Source organism: Eretmochelys imbricata, chromosome 5 (assembly GCF_965152235.1).
Source record: "Eretmochelys imbricata isolate rEreImb1 chromosome 5, rEreImb1.hap1, whole genome shotgun sequence".
Taxonomy (NCBI): Eukaryota; Metazoa; Chordata; order Testudines; family Cheloniidae; genus Eretmochelys; species Eretmochelys imbricata.
In genome coordinates, this window is record NC_135576.1 from 36,331,846 (window position 1) to 36,351,879 (window position 20,034).

Genomic DNA, 20,034 nt, shown 5'->3' on the forward strand with positions numbered 1-20,034 from the left:
ATAAAAGATAAGCTTACATCTAGGACTTGCAGTAAAACTATTTAATTTCCTTTCATTGCTACCAGTGATGGAGCTGCACAGATTCCATGGGCTCTCCAATTTCTTCATCTCAATCTGACTAGAGGGGGTTTTCTTACCTACATGCTTTTTTGCAGTTGCATAATTTTCTAAAATCTTGGTTTTCTTTGGCTTCTGGAAACCTTTGTCCAGTAATTTCCAAGGAAAAGGGGTGAAGAAACAATTCTGACCTTGACAGTTTTTCTCATTTTTAGTATATGATCCTAATGACAAGAAAAAAATCTATTTCTTTGTGTTGAATCTTACCACATTATACATATGAACTGTCCTATGAGAGGCATAGTTGTTGATGTACAAAAAAGCAATATTGTTTTAGTGTAATTCATTACTGCTGTCAATTTTCAGCTCACTAAATGTTTGTTTTTACATTTCAGTTACGAAAAAATGGCCTTAGAAAAAATGGCATTCTAAAAAATGGCCTCATCTGTGACTTTAAATTTAGCCCCTGGAAAAACAGCACTTTCAAACCCACTATTGAGAATGAGGATACAGAGACAAGCAGCAGTGACACATCAGATGATGATGATGTGTGAAGAATTCTCTAACAGCTTTAGAAGCTTGTGTGGTCTCATGCAGGTTTGGGGGTGAATTGTTCAAGCCCCCCACCCCCAAACTATAATTTATGTAGAAAAATACCCTGTTAGAGGAAGAATGTTTTGGACTTCTCTATGAAGAAAACAAGGAATATTGTGTTGGGCTGTGAACATTACTATAATTACTTTGTAAATCAATGTTGTAGAATGAGGACTTTGGTTGATCCAGCGTCGACTTTCTTCATCACTGCAGCATTTCTCGACTAGCAATGTGACAATGTAACAAATGAGATTTTCTCATTTAATAATAAAAGCAAAAATTGTATAATGTTTTGCAAAGCTTCTGTCTTAAAATGTCCAGGTCTTTAACAAAAAGGGGCAACTTGACAGTGTTTTGCTTGCTGAGTCATTTCTTTCTTACAATGGAAACTCTCAAGTCTACTTTGTACGCAAAAAAAAAAAATATGGGCAATGTAGCATGTTGGCTAAAATGAGCAAAGTGCACTAAAACTTTGTTTTCCTGAATTGAGCTGTTGTACTGTTCCACTTTTTCCAAACATAATTGCTCTTTAGCCCTTAATAGTTCAATTATTGTTACAGCAAAAAGACTATTGCTGCAGTTTCAGATTTATAGAACTGACTTAAAATCAAGAGCTTTATTTGGGTGCTGCAAGGTCCAGGAGTCTGAGTGGATATTAACAAAGATTTTTGTTGGAAAATAAACATTTTGATAAATTATTCACATGCAGAAAAATTGATTATACTGACTGGATCTACATGGAAAATAAACTGGATTTACAGAATATTGTCTCAGTGCATAACATCACAAGTATTGTTTATGAAACCCAATTACAGTTTGTTTTATCTTTATCAGGTTGGAAGTATACTGTGACAGCAATGGTTGACTTTTAAGCTTTGAGAAAGTAAAACAAAATTTGATCACCAGTCTTTGCATTTACTGCTAGGTCAGTTTCATCTGTACAATAAGCAGTTTATTTCAGTGGCCTTGTTTAAAATCTTGTTTTATAGTCTCACTAATTCTTAAACCACTGTGGTCTTGTTATATGGTTTATTGGTTACTGGAGATAATTTGGCAGTGCCATTTCTTAAATTATTTGTACAGGTTTATTTTGTTCATTTTCCTTTTTAGATTATTATATTTTTCCTTCTGAGGTTGTTCCAACAGTATAATTCATAAGCATAAATGCATTTTGATATGATTTCATATTCTATAATGTAGATCTATATAGATATATTTAGGTTTCCCCTTAAAATATTTCCTATTGTACTAGATCTTGCATAGTGTTATGTTTTATCCAAGATTATGACTTTCACAGTGGAAAATTTTTTTTCTAAAGGGCAGATTTTTTTCATATTTTAGTTTTTGAGGTTGGGAAAAATTTTTACAAGTGAACATAGACTCATTTTGGCAGAGGGTAAAAGAGGAGTTTTAACAAATACCGGTATACTTTTAGTCCATGCATGAAGGCAGGGTTCTATTGAAAATTGAACAAATTTAAGTGTGTGTTCATTTGGGCACAGAATATCTGAAAGGATGTTGTTCTTTTCTTTAATTGTCTGGTTTTGTCCAAGATGCTAATAAGAATGGAAATCTTTTCTTTCTAAAGAGAACTGCCATGTTAATATCAGGATCTGGAATAGTTACAAAATGCACCCTCTCAGTCACTCACTTTTGATAGCTTAATCTGGTTTGTATTGATTTTTCACTTCACAGCACCTTTCATGCTGTCAACTGCAAACGTTTAGGGCACTCCCCCTGTACCCTACCAAGGGCTTAAGGTGTGACCCGGTTAATTTAGGTATCCCCAATCTTTTTTACCTAGGACTCGGGGTGTAAAGCACCTATCCTTAAGAATATAAGAACGGCCATACTGGGTCAGACCAAAGATCCAGCTAGCTCAGCATCCTGTCTTCAGACAGTGGCCAATACCAGGTGCCCCAGAGGGAATTAACAGGTAATCATCAAGTGATCCATGTCCTGTTGCCCATTCCCAGCTTCTAGCAAACAGAGCTAGGGACACCATCCCTGACCATCCTGGCTAATAGCCATTGATGGAATTTATCTAGTTCTTTTTTTGAATCCCGTTATAGTCTTGGCCTTCACAACGTCCTCTGGCAAGGAGTTCCACAGTTTGACTGCACTGTGAAAAAAAAATTTTTTTTAAACCTGCTGCCTATTAATTTCATTTGGTGGACCCTAGTTCTTGTGTTATGAGAGAGTAAATAACACTTATTTACTTTCTCCACTCCAGTCATGATTTTATAGACCATTATCACATTCCCCCCCTTAGTCGTCTCTTTTCCAAGCTGAAAAGTCCCAGTTTTACTAATCTCTCCTCATATGGCAGCCATTCCATACCCCTAATCATTTTTTGTTGCCCTTTTCTGAACCTTTTCCAATTCCAATATATCTTTTTTTGAAATGGGGCGACCACATCTGCACACAGTATTCAGGATGTGGGCGTACCATGGATTTATAAAGCGGCAATATCATATATTCTGTCTTACTATCCATCCCTTTCTTAATGATTCCCAACATTCTGTTGGCTTGTTTGACTGCCGCTGTACATTGCGTGGATGTTTTCAGAGAACTATCCACAATGACTCCAAGATCTTTCTTGAGTGGGAACAGCTAATTTAGACCCATCATTTTATACGTATAGATGGGATTATGCTTTCCAATGTGCATTATTTTGCATTTATCAACATTGAATTTAATCTGCCATTTTGTTGCTCAATCACCCAGTTTTGAGAGAGCCTTTTGTAGCTCTTTGCAGTCTGCCTGGGACTTAACTAACCTGAGTAGTTTTGTATCATCTGCAAATTTTACCACCTCGCTATTTACCCATTTTTCCAGATCATTTGTGAATACGTTGAATAGGACTGGTCCCAGTACAGACCCCTAGGGGACATCATTATTTACCTCTCTCCATTCTGAAAACTGACCATTTATTCCTACACTTTGTTTCCTATCTTTTTAACCTGTTACCAATCCATGAGAACCTTCTCTCTTATCCCAAAATTGCTTACTTTGCTTAGGGCTTTGTGGGTTTGCGGGATTTTTTTTTACATCGCTCTGCTTTAAACTTTTATTAGCAATAATTGTAGAATATATATGCCAAGCAAATTTTGTATGCTTATTTTTAATATACAGACAAACTTTACCCGATAGCCAGTCAGGATTTAGTTGTTTGGGGGTTTTTGGTGATGCCTTTGCACATTACTGTTGTGCAGAGGGGTTAGAGTTTTAGCAGCTTGAAGTTGAACTGCAGTTCAGAGAGGCATTTTAAAGAGCTTTGTTTTTAATTATATAGATAAAATTATTTTTTTTAACATTTATTAAACCTATTTTGTTTAATACCCCATGGTAACAAAATTTACCCAATCATGCACTGGCACGTGTTTCCTCCTTTTTGCTTACATTTTTTTTACATTTTATTTTTTATGCTTAAATTGTACCTTATTATGACTTTTTTTTAGTTTGTGCAAATGGTCAAATTTGGTGGTCAGAGCTCATTTTATTTCTTTTATCATTTGCTGGGTTTTTTGTATTTGTTTTAAGCTTTCCAGTGCCTGTGTGTTTCTATTTTACAACCCTTGGTGTTGTAACTCTTGTTAGGGGCATTCCTGAGGTGGGGGTGCCTTATTAACAGCAGAGCATTTTTCTTAATTTTAGTGGTAAAATCCCTAATTTTCACCCACGGCTAGTCAAGTTACTTCCATACTAAACTAGCTTAAGTCCCAGGCCTACAATGCCATCGTCAAAATTGTCTAGAAATCACAAGTCCCCCATCTTAACTGATGTAGGCGAGTACATAGGTGCTGACTCCGTGGGTGCTCCAGGGCTGGAGCACCCATGGGGAAAAAAAAAAGTGGGTGCTGAATACCCACTGGCATCTCCCGCTACCAGAACTCCCCCCTCCCCCCAGCACCTCCTGTCTGCTGGCGGGCCCTGCAGATCAACGCCTCCCCCTCCCTCCCAGTGCCTGCTGCAGATCAGCTGTTTTGCGGTGTCGGGGAGAAGCAAGGGTACAGCATGCTCGGGTGGGTGGCGGAACTGGGGGGGAAGAGGCAGGGGTGGGAAGAAGCTGTGCCAGGGTGGGGCCTTGGGGGAAGGGGTAGAGTGGGGGCAGAGCCTGGGGGGAGTATCCCCCAGCAGATATTAGAAACTCTGTGCCTGTGGGCATGTATACTCATTTTACCATGGGGATGAAAGGTGTGTTAAGTTTTGTTGCATGCCAAGTAACTTTATCCCAAAAGCTACTAAAATACATATGTAGTCTAGAGAAATAAGAAATGATAGGCCACATTTTACCAGTTCTCTCTCAATGCCACTTCAAGGTCATCACTTTCACTGATTTAGGTGCGTGAGGGTCTTGGCCATGCCTTAAGGTGTAAACCATGATTAAAAGCAAGCAAAATAAGCACAATGATTTCCTTAAAGGAATAGAGAATATTAAACAACACAAAACAGAATAAAAATGGTAAATAGTGGTTACTTCAGTTTCAATATTTTCTATCTTTTCTGTGGAGAACTTTTAACAGAGATCAGAGTAGCAGCCGTGTTAGTCTGTAAGTCTCGAAGGTGCCACAAGTACTCCTTTTCTTTTAACAGAGATTACACCTTTGGAGAGTAGCCCTACCTCTGGGTCTCTTGGGGAGCTAAGAGGGAGAGTATGCTATTCCCTAGAAGTAGCAGTGAATCCTGTCTTAGTGTGTCATAGATGGACAAAAGAATTTCATTAAGGGCAGGTGAGTCCTGTTTGGTATGTCCTGGGTAACCTGAACAGTTTATAATGGGCAAAGATGAGTAATTTTAATTAAGTCTTATGAAATTATTAAGTGATTTGAATACTTGCCATAGTAGTCATTCAAGGAGTTGTCTTAAGCAAATTAATGAAAACCAAGAATTTTAAATGCAAATTAAATCCCACTATTTGTCTCTGTTTATCAATATTAAGCCTCTCAAGGAATACTTGTTCTGAACAGTGTAGTGTTTCATGGAAATCTGTTAGTATCTTAAATTACAATAACATTTCAATGTCCTATTAAAATCTAATTCTCCTGCGGTGCTTCAGCATAGATCAGTAAAATGAAAGTTGGCAAAAGTCCTGAAGGTGTCATTTGAACTAGTAGGTTTTCTTTTTGACGCTGCTCTGACTTTTCTTTTTTCCAGTCTGTTACAGCTACCATGCAGAGATGAACAGGATGATTTGTGCTGAGTGCTGTAAAATTGAGGAGCGGAGCACAGAGCGAACTGCTTGCTCAGTTCAGAGTTTTATACTGCTCTCCTCTAAATTTATGCAAGGAGGAAAACAAACCTTTCAGGCTTGGTTAAGTTCAAATTTGTTGTCATCCATTCACTGGTTCAGTGCCTTCCTGGGTTGGCCTTAGTAACCTTTTCAGCTCATGAATAATGTATAAGCAATAGGGGGTGTAATTTTTCCTCAACTTGATTGTTATCCTTCTTTTGTGGCAGGAAATTATCCTAACATCTTCGTTTTAGTCTATTTTTCAGAGATTAAACCCTAATGAAGCTAAAGGAAATAATAGGAGTTGAAATTCTGTTTCAAATAATTCCATACGCTCTTAAAGCTTTTTGGTTCTCAAAATAGTCTTTTTAAACTTTTATTAATTCTTTGTGTTTTTTTAAACTCAGTTGAAGTAGTTGTCCTCTCATTAATCTTTGAAGAGGTGATTTTTGTTGTTCTGATTGGTATGGACATTGCTTAAGCATTGCCAGATAAATTAATTCCCAGTTAATATAAATATTCTATACTCAAATAGCTTCTTGCTTTTATAGTGAACAGTTACAGCAAGTTATTGAACTCCATAATGGTACATAAAGCATCTTGCCATTTATGTAGCAAAGATATTGGGGCGCTATTAAATTTTGATAGCTTTGCATTTAGGTAACATTTGCAAATATACATCTCAAAAGAAGCTTGTCATTTCCAGGCATTTAAGGAATAAACTTTGTATCATTGAGAAGAAATCTGAGTTAGAGGTGGTAACATATTCTGTAAGGTATTTTCAAACCAATGTTTTTCTTAGTTGCAAATATAAAGATCGAGTGTTTATGGAAGAAATTACTCCTAATAATTTTGAAGGCGTTAACTGAGGTTTTTCCTGCAAAGAGGAAAAGGAATAGGTAAAAGGACTCCCCCCACCCCTTTTTTTAACATTTTAGTTTAATGGCTTCTGATAACATTTTTTATGCATCCCTCCCTTTTTTCTTTTAACAGAATGACATCCTTACTGTCTTTTAAACTTGGGACTCTTTCTAAAACAAATATTTTGCAAAAAGTTCTCTCAGATTCTATCAAATGAGATTTCGTACCAGACGAGTGTCTTGTCTGATAAAACTCCTTGATGCCTTTTTGCCAAAATGGACCTTGGATGTATCATTTGCAGTATATTACAACTTGCAACTAAAGACTTCTATTGAATATTTTATTCAAAGCACAAATTTCAATAACCAATGCTTACATAAGTTTTCAGCACATAGTGTAAAGGAAATTCATATAGAAAGATAAAACAAGATAGAAAAGTTATGGACGCTGCCTTTTCAAGTTTGTGTAAACACTCATAGGTGATTTATGGTCAAGCCCCCTGGAATGTCTTTTTAATTAGCTTGAACAACATCTTAAATAAAATAAGCAACCAAAAATGTTGGGCTTTGCTACTATATCTTCGAAGCATGATGGGACTAAATAATTGTAGGTATCTCTTAAAATTCAGTAAAGATGCAGGCAAGTTTGTAATGACCTAACGAGAATAAATTATAACTTTTTGCATCAGTATGGAGGTTTCTCCTGCATTGTTAGGATGAGCTGAGGCACAGAAAGGTTAAGTAACTTGCCCAAAGTTATACATTGGAATTGGTGGCTGACTTCAGTATAGAATCAGCTGTCCTGGTTTCTGGTGTGTACTCCAAAAGCTAAACCACTCTCCCCTCTATAATTCTCTTTAGAAAGACTATTGCAGTAAGTGGTATAGAACTATTGTTATGTACCCAGTCTGGGGGAAATGGTGTTATCAGAATGGGGATTTTGTCGTCGTAAATGACTGTTGTAAATTAATGACACTTGGAGAAAACTGACAGGGGAATAATGTATATAATATATGAACAACTGAGTGTTTGAAGGGGGGCAGTCCTAGCCTTTACACTGAACCCATGGCAAGATTTCATGTGGGAAGGGAGAACCAGGCCTACAAGCTTCCCTGCTGTGCGCAGCTGAAATGGCATTATCCTTCTCTAGTCTCTACTACACTTGCTGGCTCTGTACAGTTTAGGACTTTTCTAAATATGGTTTTAAACAAACTGATCTATCTGTTCAGAAATTGGTAGAGTTAAATAGGTGCAAGTGTCTAGTTTGATTGCAATTATACTAGTATAAAGTTGCCAATGCCCTTTGTTTCAGGTTTTTATTCTGTTTTAAAATTTCCTGGGAATTTATACATGTTAATTACAAACATTTAAAAATGGGTGGAAGTCGATGCAAAAGAACCTCTAGTTTTCTGGGAAAATATCAGGGTTAATACTGGGTGACAGGACGACAGAACAAAAGCAAAAAATAGAGAAAAGTAAGTATGGAAAGTAAGTTTAATGCTGTGGATTATTTCAAGAACATTAACAGTATGTACATGTGTGCATGGATATTTCTTCCACTACATTGCTTGCCTTTGACAGCCTCACATATATACTTAAACTAATTTATTCTTCCTATAAACACATCTACCTAGTGAATTGGATTTGATTCAACATTCAGGTGAAAATTTGTAAAACCTGAGAATGTTTTGGTAAAAACTGAAAACAGTGGGCCTTAACCATTGCTTATGTGTATAGCTTTGACAGACACACTGGCTGGCCAACAGAAGTATCTGTATACCATGATAACTGCATCCATATTAGGGGATGGCAGTAATTAATCAATTTTGAAACTGATATAGTTAAATCAATGCAAAAAAATTGTGAAAACTAGTCTGTGTGTCTGTCAAAGGGCAGAAAGGGCAGCAGCTGGACCAGATGCAGAGTAGACAATCCACTCCGCCTAGCCCAACCTTTCCTGTTCTGCTACCTCAGTCTGTGAGAGAGACCCAGTGCAGCCCCAGCCTGAAAAACTCCGGGAACATCTTCTGGAGGCTGGCCAAGGTTCCTGGCAGCAGGTTCAGTGTGTTGAACTGGTGCCAGAGTGTGGACAGGACCAGTTGGTAGAACACCAGCACCCTCCCCAAAAGGGAAAAGGACTAGAGCAGCCCCTTCTGCCTCCGTAACTGGTCAGTCACCTTGCCTCTTGCTCACTCCGTTCTCCAGTGGGGATGGCTTAGTGGCAAAAAGTAAATGCCCAGAGAGCAGTGGTCGTGTGCACCACTGGATGGCACAGAACGTGGATGGGAGGGAGCCTGCCTGTCTGCAAACTTCAGGCCAGAGCTTTTGACCCAGTTGGAGGATGGCTTAGCAAGACACTACACCAGCTCTCTGTGATCCTGGGCCACAAGAAACACATTGTTGGCATAGGCCTATAGGACCACCTGCCAGTCTGGCTCTCACAGCACCAATCTCATTATCCTCTTGTAGAGGAGGAGATGGAAGAAGGGTTCTAATGATGGTATTGAGCTGGCAGGAGAGCAGACAGCCCTGATGTACCCCTCATCCAAAGGTAATGGGTTTGGTCAAGGTTCAGTTGAGCTTGACCAGACACTCCACAGTGGCAGTCAGCAGGATCTGAAGTCAAATGCTGATGAGATACCTGTGATTCATCCTGTCAAATACCTGATGGTCTAGGGACAGGAAGGTGAGTGACAGACCATCCCCACATGCAAGATGGAGTAGGTCCTAGACCAGATAGAGGTTGTTGAAGATGGTCTGATCACAGTGGATCACATCCACTAGCAAAAAATGGCTTTCACTACAATCTTGTAGTCCATGCTGAGGTCACGGAGGTCCCCTTTCTCATGCAGCCGGATGAGCACAGCCCACCTGCATGACAGAGAACACCCTGCTCCTCAAGGACTGGGCCCAGAAGGTGGCGAGGTCCAGGCAGAGGATGTCACAGAGTACATTGTAGAACTCCATGGTCAGCTTGTCGATTCCCAGAGCTTTGTTGGGACCTGTTGCTGGAAGAGTGACCAGCCCTAGGGCCTCTAGATAGGCTGGAAGCCTCCCCTGCCTGCCACAAGGAAGTCCTCCTCAGCAACTGAGGTGAGTTCCACCTCTGTGCCGACTGCGGGGACGTGACAGAAAGGTGGAAGAGGTGCTCTCTGAGGCTTCCTCCATAAGGAACTCCTGCAAGGGGGTGGTATTGCCCTCTCCACTGTCAGAGCCTCCTTAGCTGCTTCCACCAGCTGGACTTTCTCAAGAGCTGTGGAAGCAGCAGGAACACTGGCAGCCTCCCTAGATCCTTTACAGAAGACCACAGCTGCCTGCTCCAGAGGGAGGTAGTGGACTTGTGCCTTATGCTTACCATGTTTACACCACATTACTAGAACTCAGCCTTCAGTGGTGGTGTGGGTCCATGGAATGAGGGTGATAGGATCAGCACTTGGGGAAACAGAGATGGGGCTACAGAGGGAAGGGTGGTCTCCCCTGAGGTGAGCCTGCTCCCGGGCATTGTGACAACTCCCTTCTCTGTGGACCCCATCCTATGGCTATCAGCAGTGGGGCCTTTTGGCTTGGCTGGGTGTGATTGCGGGGGGGTGGGGGGCAGGGCTTCCCAGCTCTCAAACAGGGATGTCAGCTGGGGCAGGAGGAACAGCAACTGGGCAGATAGGGTCGCTTGTGATGGCAGGGCAATATGCTCCTGGGTTTCAGGAGTGCCCAGCATCCCTCTTTTGGTGAGCTGAGGGACTGCCTCTCTGGACGTGCCCCAAAGTCTGCCAGAGGAAGCACTGATCCTACCCCACTGTATAGTGGACCTGATACAGGGAGCCTTGGTTGGGCACCATAGAGGACTAAGCTCCCCCTGCCACACACCGTTGCCAGCAGCTGGATGGTGACTTGCTGGCAGAATGAGTGGAAGTGGTGGAGGGTGGGGTCCTTTACAGCCCAGCATCAGAGGGCTGGTGGTGGAAAATAGTTTCCCTAAGGTAGAGAGGGGAAGCAGCAGGGCAGCATTGGGGAGAAAAGATGGGATAGAGATAAGGACCTCCCACATGCCCAAGGGGGACAAACAAGAGGACCCCCACTGAGATGCCTTTTTCCCCTGCCTCCTGCATGGTCAGGGTGAGGAAGAACTCCCAGGTGCTGTTGATGTTAAAAGAGGAGACTGTGGTGGGTGGAAAGACTGTGGCAGATGGTGATGGGGCAACAGACCCGGCCACCTGTGCATACAGGGTGGTGGTGCTCACCCCCACAGCTGATGGCAGGGTGATGGGGAGTCATGGCCGTTGGCGTAGCAGTACAGCCATCACGATGGATGGAGCCTTCCAGCTGGAGCTCTTGCCCTTTTCCTAACCTTGGCTCTTTTTGCTGACAAAAGGGGCTCCAGTGATGGTGGTAAAGGTCTGGCAGCAGAGTCCCCACCTGTGCCTGCTGCTGCCACCCTGGTGGGGCCACTGATGTACTGGCAGCTGTGTTGTGGTGGCAGAGGGGGGAGAAGAAGGTGACAAGTGTTCCCCACTTCACTCCCCCCATCGACAAAGCTGCTGGCGCGGAAGCTTCACATGTGGCCAAATTGGGTTATACCACTGAGGGCAGGTGATGCGAACAGCCACCAGAGGCTGGGATAGAAATGGTAAAGGGGGTGGGTAGGGAAAATAGAGGCTAACAGCCAAAAACTGGAGGGGATAAATAAAATAAAGGAAGGCAATAGGCAGGAGTGGAAGGGGGAACTGGCTCCTTTGGCTGCCCAGTGAGTGAGGGGCAGGGATGAGGGTGAGGGGTACAGTGACTAGGGGATGAAACAAAATGGAGGAGGGTAGAGTCATAACTTATTAACCATTTGCTACTTAACCTTAGTTATATTTGAACAATTTAATATATAATATAATTAAAATATAAATTGATTTGTTATACAGTTTACAAACCAGCAAAATTTGTTTATAAAAATCCAACTAGTTAAAAATATTATAATAAGGTAAAGAATAGAAGCAAAATTCAGAAGAGGTGGATAGATAGGGAGGGAAGTAAGTGTGTAGAGAGGAGGGGGAGGTAAGGGGACCCAAGCATTAAATCACATAATTCAGCTACTTCCAGGCAGACATTCCATACCACAGAATTTGTCTTGGGTATTTCTATTCTAATATACAATTCTGTCTATGGAGCCTAGTTTACAATGTCTGTGCTCTAGTCTTCAGTTGTTGGTTGAGGTTTGGATTTCCATTTTTGTCGTACTAGTCTTTTAGCAATTCTTAATGCTCTGCTGAGCCACAGTTATTCAGATTTATTCAGCTTCCAATTAACAGCCATTAGGTTGAAAATTACATGTTTAGCTTGTAACACAAGTTGATCTGATAGGAGCAAATTAACTCTGCAATTAAGTTCTTAAAATGTATGGGTATAGGAGCATTCCCAGAACATAGGGGTTAAGTTAGCACTTAACTAGATGATACTCGCACCTGTGTCTTAGTCTGCTCTGAGAACAAACAGTCCCCCGCCCTCCTAACTAGGTAACAATACAGCATATAGGGAAAACTGAAGGATATATAGGCTTCATAAAAATATTACAAAAAAATTTCCACTTAGTCACACTATGTTTTTAATTTCCTTAGGGAACAGGATGCTGTGATATTTGAGGTTTGTCTGTTGTCATCTAAATGTTCCTATAGGGGTGCCATTTCCAACTAAATCCACTTTGATCGTCATTGCTTCTGCCTTATCCCAATTTATCCTGTAGCCAGAGAATTTGCCAAAGTTATCTATTGTTTGTAGGATATTTGGAATAGTTTGATCTGGATTTTTAATGAATAGGAGGATGTTTTCTGCATAAAGATTTTTGTCTCCCCGAGACCTGATTTGATCCCTTGAATACCCTGGTGTTCCCTAATTAGTAATGCAAGAGGGTCTAATGCTAGATTGAAAAGGAGTGGGGAGAGGGGCATCCCCCTCTAGTTCCCCAAAACAGAATAAAGGTGGGGGTTATTGTGTTATTTGTTAGGACACAAGAATTGGGATTGGAATATAACAGCTTTATCCATGAAATAAAGAAATTTTGCAGCCCAAATTTATCCAGTGTAAGAGACGGATACTGCCAGTTCACTCTGACAAAGGCTTTCTCAAGTAAAGTGATCACATGGGAATTTCTACAGTGTTGATGGAATGCCATAACATTTAATCATCTGAAGTGCATTATCTGAACCATGCCTTTGTTTAATAAATCCCACCTGATTAGGGTGAACCAAATCACTTTTTCAAGCCCCTTAGCCAATATGTGTGAAAGTATTTTTATATCAGTATTTATTAAAGAAATGAGTCTCTAGCTGTTACTTTTGCACATCCTCACCTGATTCAAGTACTATAGTAATTAGGCTCTCTCTCATACTAGGATGTAATGTACCTTTCTTTAAGGCATCTTTGTAAATGGATAATAGCCGAGAGGCCAGAACTTCTTTCAGACTTTGATACAATTCTATTGGTAGGCCATTGTGTGTGTGTGTGTGTGTGTGTGTGTGTTGCCCAGACCCATCTTCTCCCTGGACTTAATTAGTTCCTCCTATAGCCAGCGAGAGGCCAACCTGGTCTGCTGCTCTTTTGAGATTTGTGGGATAAGAGTTTAAACAAAATTTTTCAGTTCTTTTGGGTCAGGTGCTGAATCGTTATTGTAAAGAGAATTTCAAAAATTGATCATGGATCTCTTTTTGGTTAATCTACTCACATTCCGATTTGCATGGTATCATTTGGGGCCTTTGATACACTTTTAGTGTATCACTTTTAGTCTGTATGCAAGAAGTTTCCCTGCTCTCTCTCTCTCTCTCAACTCTCAATATGTTTGAGTCTAAAAAGAGCAAATTCAGCTTGCACTGAAGGCAATCTATTGACTTCCAAGTGAAGACTGATTGATTTTTTTAAAGATTTTTCTTGTGAAGGGTAGCTTGCATATTCTGAATCAATAGCTTTAAGTTGTTTGGTTAATTCCATAGCCAAGCTTGGCTAGCTGCCTTCCAACCTGCTGAGTAGGAAGTGATCTGCCACCTAATAATAAATGTTTTTAATGTATCAGGATAGTGGATCAGGATATTTCTTTTCTCATTTGTTTTGAAGAAAAACCAAATTTCTTCTGTGACATTCTGAAAATTTTTCTTTCAAAAGAGTTCAGTCTCCATCTTTTACAAGTCCAATTTGTTTTTGGAGGGGGAAATTGTAGTATCCCTGGCTCATGATCAGAGATCACGATAGTCTTGATTTCATTATTAAGCACGGAGTCCATCAGATTAGAATCAACCATCATAGTGGGAGATTTTAATGAGGTGTTGGCCCCTTTTTTAGACAAATCAGAGCAGCCCCAGCATACACAATCACATGCCAGAAACATTACAAAAGATTATATAGAAGAATTGGGGCTAAAAGATGTATGGCATTTGAAGAACCCTACAATGAAGGATTTTACTTTTTTTCTCTCTACATTTGCTCCTCTTTCCCACCACAAGGTTCACCCTGCCAACCCCCAGCCCTTACTTATCCCCAGCATCTGCTTCTATGCTCCTGCTCTCATGCTGCAGAGCATCTCTGGCAGAATTCCCATACAAGCTGACTTCCTCCATTGTAAATTTCTTCTCTCCTCCTCCACTTCTGTCCCCATTCTATCTAAATTCCACTTCTCCAACTTAACTGAATCCCACACCTGCAATCCCAGCTACCTTTTCACTACCTTTGACTCACTCCTCAAATCCTCCCTTCCTCCTGCCTCAGCTTCTCTTCACGGGATCTCACTGATTTCTTCCAAGAGAAAGTTTACAATGTGACCTCCCTCCTCCCCTTGCTTTACTTCCATTTCTCTCTTACAGCTCTCCTCCTCCTCTAACCCCTCCACTTTCCCCAGTGATCCCATCTCCTGATCTCCCTTGCACCCATTCTCATCCCCTCGCTTACTCTTCACCTTAACTTCTAACTCTCCTCTGGCTCTCTCCCCTCACAATACAAACATGCTTTAGTATCTCCCATCTTAAAAACAAACACAAACCACCCTTGACCCCATTTGTGTCTCCAACTATTGCCCCTTCTCCCTTCTTTCTTTCACCTCTAAGCTCATTTAACATGCTGTCTGCCATCATTGTCCGGAGTTCCTCTCCTCCAATTCCATTTTAGACCATCTCCAATCTATCTCCTGCCCCTTGCACTCAACTGGAACTGCTCTCACCAAAATCTCCAGTGACCTCTTCCTTGCCAAATGTCAACCCATACTCCAGTCTTAACCCTCATTGATTTGTTGTAAGCCCCTGACCATGCTCCTCTTCTTGAAAAGCCCTTGGCATCGAGAACTGTCATCTCCTAGTTCTCCTCCTACCTCTTCAGTCATTACTTCAGTGTGTCCTTTGGAGGATCCTCTTCATCCACCTTACAACTTTCTGTGTGGGTTCCACAAGGCTAAATCCGTGGTCCCCTTCTCTTCTCCCTCTACTCCTTATTTCTGGGCAAACTCATCCACAAACACAAATTCAGCTATCATCTCTATGCTGATGACTCACAGGTCTATCTGCTTTTGTCAAAAATTAAAACCTCTCTCTCTGACATGTCTTCATGGATGTCTAGCCATCAGCTCAAGCTCAACATGGCTAAAACAGAGCTCTTAATCTGTCCTCCTCCCCCAAGCCTTAACCCCTATCTCATTTCTTGATCAGTGTGGCCACCATCTGTCCTGTCGCTCAGATTCATAACCTGGGCTTCATCTTCATCTCAGACCTCTATCACAATTACAGGATGACCTCTGCCTTAGCCCCCTTTGCAATCCCTCTTGAAGGTACCCCTTAGATGACAGCTTTTGCTTCCTTCACCTCTCAAGGGTGGTATCCAACGGTTCAACTATTGTTAGGCTGGAACTCTGGGTTGCAGCCCCCTGTTTTCCAACCATGTTGATGTGGCACAAATACATTTGGCACCTGCAAGAAACTTTCCGCCAGGAGCCTGTGACCAGAGCTAATCAAAGTGACTCAGAACAGCTTATTCAAAAACAAGCGTACTGTTTAGTCACGCAAAGGCCCACAACAATCAGAGAAAAGCTTAAAACAACAAATGGCCTACGTGCCTGGGTCTTGGGCCAGTCTTGCTGCCCAGGCCCATCCCACAGAGTCTGCATCTCAGTCTGTCTGCTGTCTGTCAACAGCCCTGACGACTAAACCTCCCTATCTCTCCAGAGAGAGAGAGAGAGTTTTTAATTGTTCCATGTCCTTTTGATCTTAGGCTCTCAGTCTTGGCAACCCAGCTGTGTAATTTTGGCTGGCACCTGGAAATAATATTTTCCCAGTTAATGGCCCTCAACGTATTTTTTTTTTTTTTTTTTTTTTACTCCAAAGATGTCTTAGCCCTGGCTGTTGTAGCTTGTTTCATTTCCTGCTTGTTCTTCCTAACAACCTCTTTTGATTCAACTCCATGTAGTCAGATGGAATAACAGGAAGCAGGTAAACTGAGGTACACAGCATTAATAAAAATGATACAGATATCTCTGTTGTTCTTCACAAGCTTTCTCTAGGTCATCGCCTCCCAGCTATGCCTAACAGATCCTACCAGCAGGGCCTCCGACAGGGGGAAGAGGCAGGGATGTTAAAGCACTGCTGCGGCAACGCTTTTCTGTGGGCTGGATATGGGCTGGTGCGGGTTCTTACCGGTACGCAGAACTGGCCCCTACTGGCTCGCTTTCACCCCTGGCTGCTTCCCTTCACTTTCAAGACTCTTCATGGCCTATCCATACCCTACTTATCTCTCACTCGCTATCGAAATGTTAACTCCCATCTGCAATCGGTCCGTGATATCAGCCTTCACCACCCACTCGTTACTTTTTCAAACAAGCACCTTCATGCTTTCTCCCATGCTGCTCTCACACTTGGGAAGAGTTTTCTGTAAACATCTGCAAAACTGCAGCCTTTTCCTCCTGCTAATCGCTTCTTAAAACTCTCCTTTGCCTTGATGCCTTGGCCCATACATTCTCAGTGTTACCTGGTACTCCCCCATTAGTCCACCTTTACCCATCTGTTGTCTCTAGTCTTCTGCTTAGATTGTAAGGTCTTTGTGGCAGGGGCCATCTTTTTATTCTGTGTTTGTACAGTGCCTAGTACAATGGGGTCTTAGGTGCTATAGATATAGACAAATAATAACGTAGGGTGACCGGATGTCCTGATAAAATTGGGACTGTCCCGATTTTTAGTTCTTTGTCCCATGTCCCTACCGATGCATGGTCGGGACGCCATTTCTCCCGATATTGCGGCTTTGGACGCTCTGGTGGGTTTTTTTTGTTGCTTCGGCAACTCGGCTCTGGCCACTTGTTGTTGTTGTTGTTGCTTCCCCCATGTGTCTTACTATTTGTCCGTTTCATCTGGTCACCCTATAATAATGCCTTATGGACCTCAAGTCTGATGTTTCTGAAAACTTTAATAGAAGGAAGTATATTAAACTGCTCAACTGAATGTTTTGTGCTATATCTCCTGTATTGCCTGCCAATTAGCCTCTAAGTTGGTCATGATAGTAGAGATATTGTTTAGCCATCAATAAACTATCCTGTGGCACCTTTGATGAAAAATATGCTTCACAAACCAGCAGATGGTGCTAAGGATCTTTCTATTTAAAGTGATTCTCTGAAAGGCTGTGGGCCCACTTCTGATCTTCCTTAGGCCTGGTCTACACACAGATTTTCTACCAATACAATTATTTGGGTGAGGGGTGTTTCAGTTGTGTTTTTTTTTTTAACTGACCTAGTTGTACTAATACAACCCCTTCTGTGGCACAGTTTTACTCTGAGTGGCTCTCTTTCACTGGTCCTCATTTCACACCCAGCTCTCCCCTGTGGTTCTAAGTAGCTGTGGCCACATCCTGGAACACCACTTTGACTGGTGGGCTAAACCAGGTAGAAGGTAGAAATGCCTATCCACAGCATATTAAGTCCCGCAGGTGGAAAGGCATTGCAAGGATGTATTGTAGAATATATAGGGCTTGGCAAGGCACAGAAGAAGTCAATGGCCAGCCATGGTGGCTTCTTAAATTTCCAGTCACTGTGACTTTTCGTGGCATTGGTCTTTCACTTCAGCATCCAAGAGAATGATACTGCCACTGTGTAATGGTCTTCTCATGTAAAAAAAACCTCACACACAGACATTCATGCATCATTAAGGATTCTATGTGATATCTGTTTGTAACCTTGTTCCTCACTGATCGGATTATACAGCCAAAGGGAACACACGAGATGCTCTGACATCCTTGTCGGATAACAGTGGACAGCTATACACTAACTTCAGGGAAATACTGCAGTTAGCCAGGATGAATAGACTGTATAACTGACCAAAATGTATGTTAAAGGGAAAATAAATTGGCAAGGCCAGTTGTAGGCTCCAATCTGTGTTGGCTCTCAGTTTGGCATAAAGGCTATTGTGTTAAGGCTTCCAGCTGCATTATTCTATTGTGCTGTTACTGCTTTTGCAGCTTAACAAACGGTCTTTGAAAATGGTGGTCTATATTTTCATAATGTATTTGGTTTGATGGAAAATGGGTCTCTTGCAGGGAGATGGCAGTACATCTACTATAATTCACATTAGTTTTTTATTCAGAAACAAATGAAAATATGCTACAGATTCACGTTTTATCAAACTTTGCTGTTTAACTAAAAGGCTGCCACTAGAGGACAGCAAAGGGATGTCCACAAAACACACTTTTTTTTTTTGGCAGCTAAAGTTCATCTCCTTGTCTGAGCATAAATTTTTCTGACAGTAAACATCTGCAACCCGCAGCTTAAAGAAGTGACCATTATTTTCCACTAGATTTTAAAAGCCAGTGTTCGTTCTCTCTTTAACCTGTTTTGCCTTGCATGTGGTCTATTTCTGTTCTACTATCCCAAATTTTAACCTGGGTTTTACTCTGCTTTTCTAGTGCTAAAGCATATGTGCTGGAAGCCAGCCAATAGCAGTTATAACAAGTTGTTCTTGGGCCTAATGGCCCAAATGTTCAAACCTGCATAGCTCTGAATTAGAAGTGGCCTTATTTTTCAAAAGCGCTGAGCAATTATCCTAGTTCCTGTTGCCAGTGGGTGCTGCCAGTCCTCAACACCTCTGAAAACCAGGCCACTGACACTTAGGCTCCTAAACCCATAGTTAAATATCTGACTTTAGCTAGCCGGATTTGAAAATATTGGCTTATAGCCCTTAATTAATAGCTCTTTATTGCTTGCCTCTAAGGATTCTCTGAGCTTCTTTCTCTACCTGAGAGAGAAGGTAAGCATCTATTCTCACAGTGGATATTTATGCAAGTCCTCTAGTCAGGCAGGAGATGCTGCAGGCCTCCAGACATAGGCTGCAGAAATAAAACTGTCTAAAAGTTTCAATCTGTGTGATGTATTGTAAAATAAGATGGCCAGAAATCCATAGACCCATGTTCATTTGTAAACCTGGGTCAGTCCCAGTACAGCAGAAAACGCTATTGTGCCAGAAAGCCACTTACCCCTCCCTGTTCTTTTATAATGAACATTTTATTAAATTTGATAAAATCAAATAAAGGAAAGGCCATGGGTGTAATGGCTGCTGTGCACTTACATAAGATGAATGCCTTACCTTTACAGACTTCGGCTGGAATACACTTTTGGGACCCAGGAAGCCTGCTGCTGAAGTGGGAGAGGCTGACTTTATGTTGGGACTGTTCCAAATGAAATGGTGTTGTCTGCTGCTATCTGAGTGTAGGCAACAAGATTAGTCCATTCTCGGGGGCGGGGCGGGGGGAGAGGAACAACCCGCAGACTTTCTGCGTGGGGATGTTAGCTCATACCTCTCAGATGGTCACAACTGTTGCAGTATAATGGGGAGGGAGGTGGTCTGCCAAATAGTTGGGTCATAAACTATTTGTGACCTCTTAGGTCAAAGCTATTACCTTCAACTTCTCTTGGTAACCACAGTAAATGATGGACCACAGCTGTGTGCTGTCTGTCAGACACTTAATAGAGGACCATCTTGTTTTGTGCTAGCTGCAACTTGTGGATGGTTTGCTGGAATAGCTTCATGTATTGCACATTTGAAGTAGCCCATCCTCAAGGTGACACAGCCATGGATATCTGTGGCAACGTCTGCACCTGAAAGAAAAGGACCTGACCTTCTTGCACAGTGCAGAGATTAGAAGCATACTTAGCAACTGCTGCTACTTGGAAGGTATCTAGAAAATGTAAAGGTTCTGGAGATCCACAGAAGGAGAGCTGAGGAAAGGAGGTAAAATTGGAACAAACTGCTGGCAGAATCTGGCTGTAAACTGGTGTATCTGGCCCTGGTAAGGTCATCC

At 41.7% G+C, this 20,034-nt stretch overlaps 1 protein-coding gene across 5 annotated transcripts in view; it reads left to right on the forward strand.

The window, feature by feature from the left end:
* Positions 1-1,414, forward strand: part of GPBP1 (GC-rich promoter binding protein 1) — a 58,279-nt gene extending 56,865 nt beyond the window's left edge. For all 5 annotated transcript variants that reach the window (XM_077816870.1, XM_077816874.1, XM_077816873.1 and 2 more), the window contains one exon: positions 453-1,414. In XM_077816870.1, the coding sequence (XP_077672996.1) occupies positions 453-611 (159 nt within the window). In that variant the 3' untranslated portion in view covers positions 612-1,414. The remainder of the gene's footprint in view (positions 1-452) is intronic.
* Positions 1,415-20,034: the final 18,620 nt, after the last annotated feature.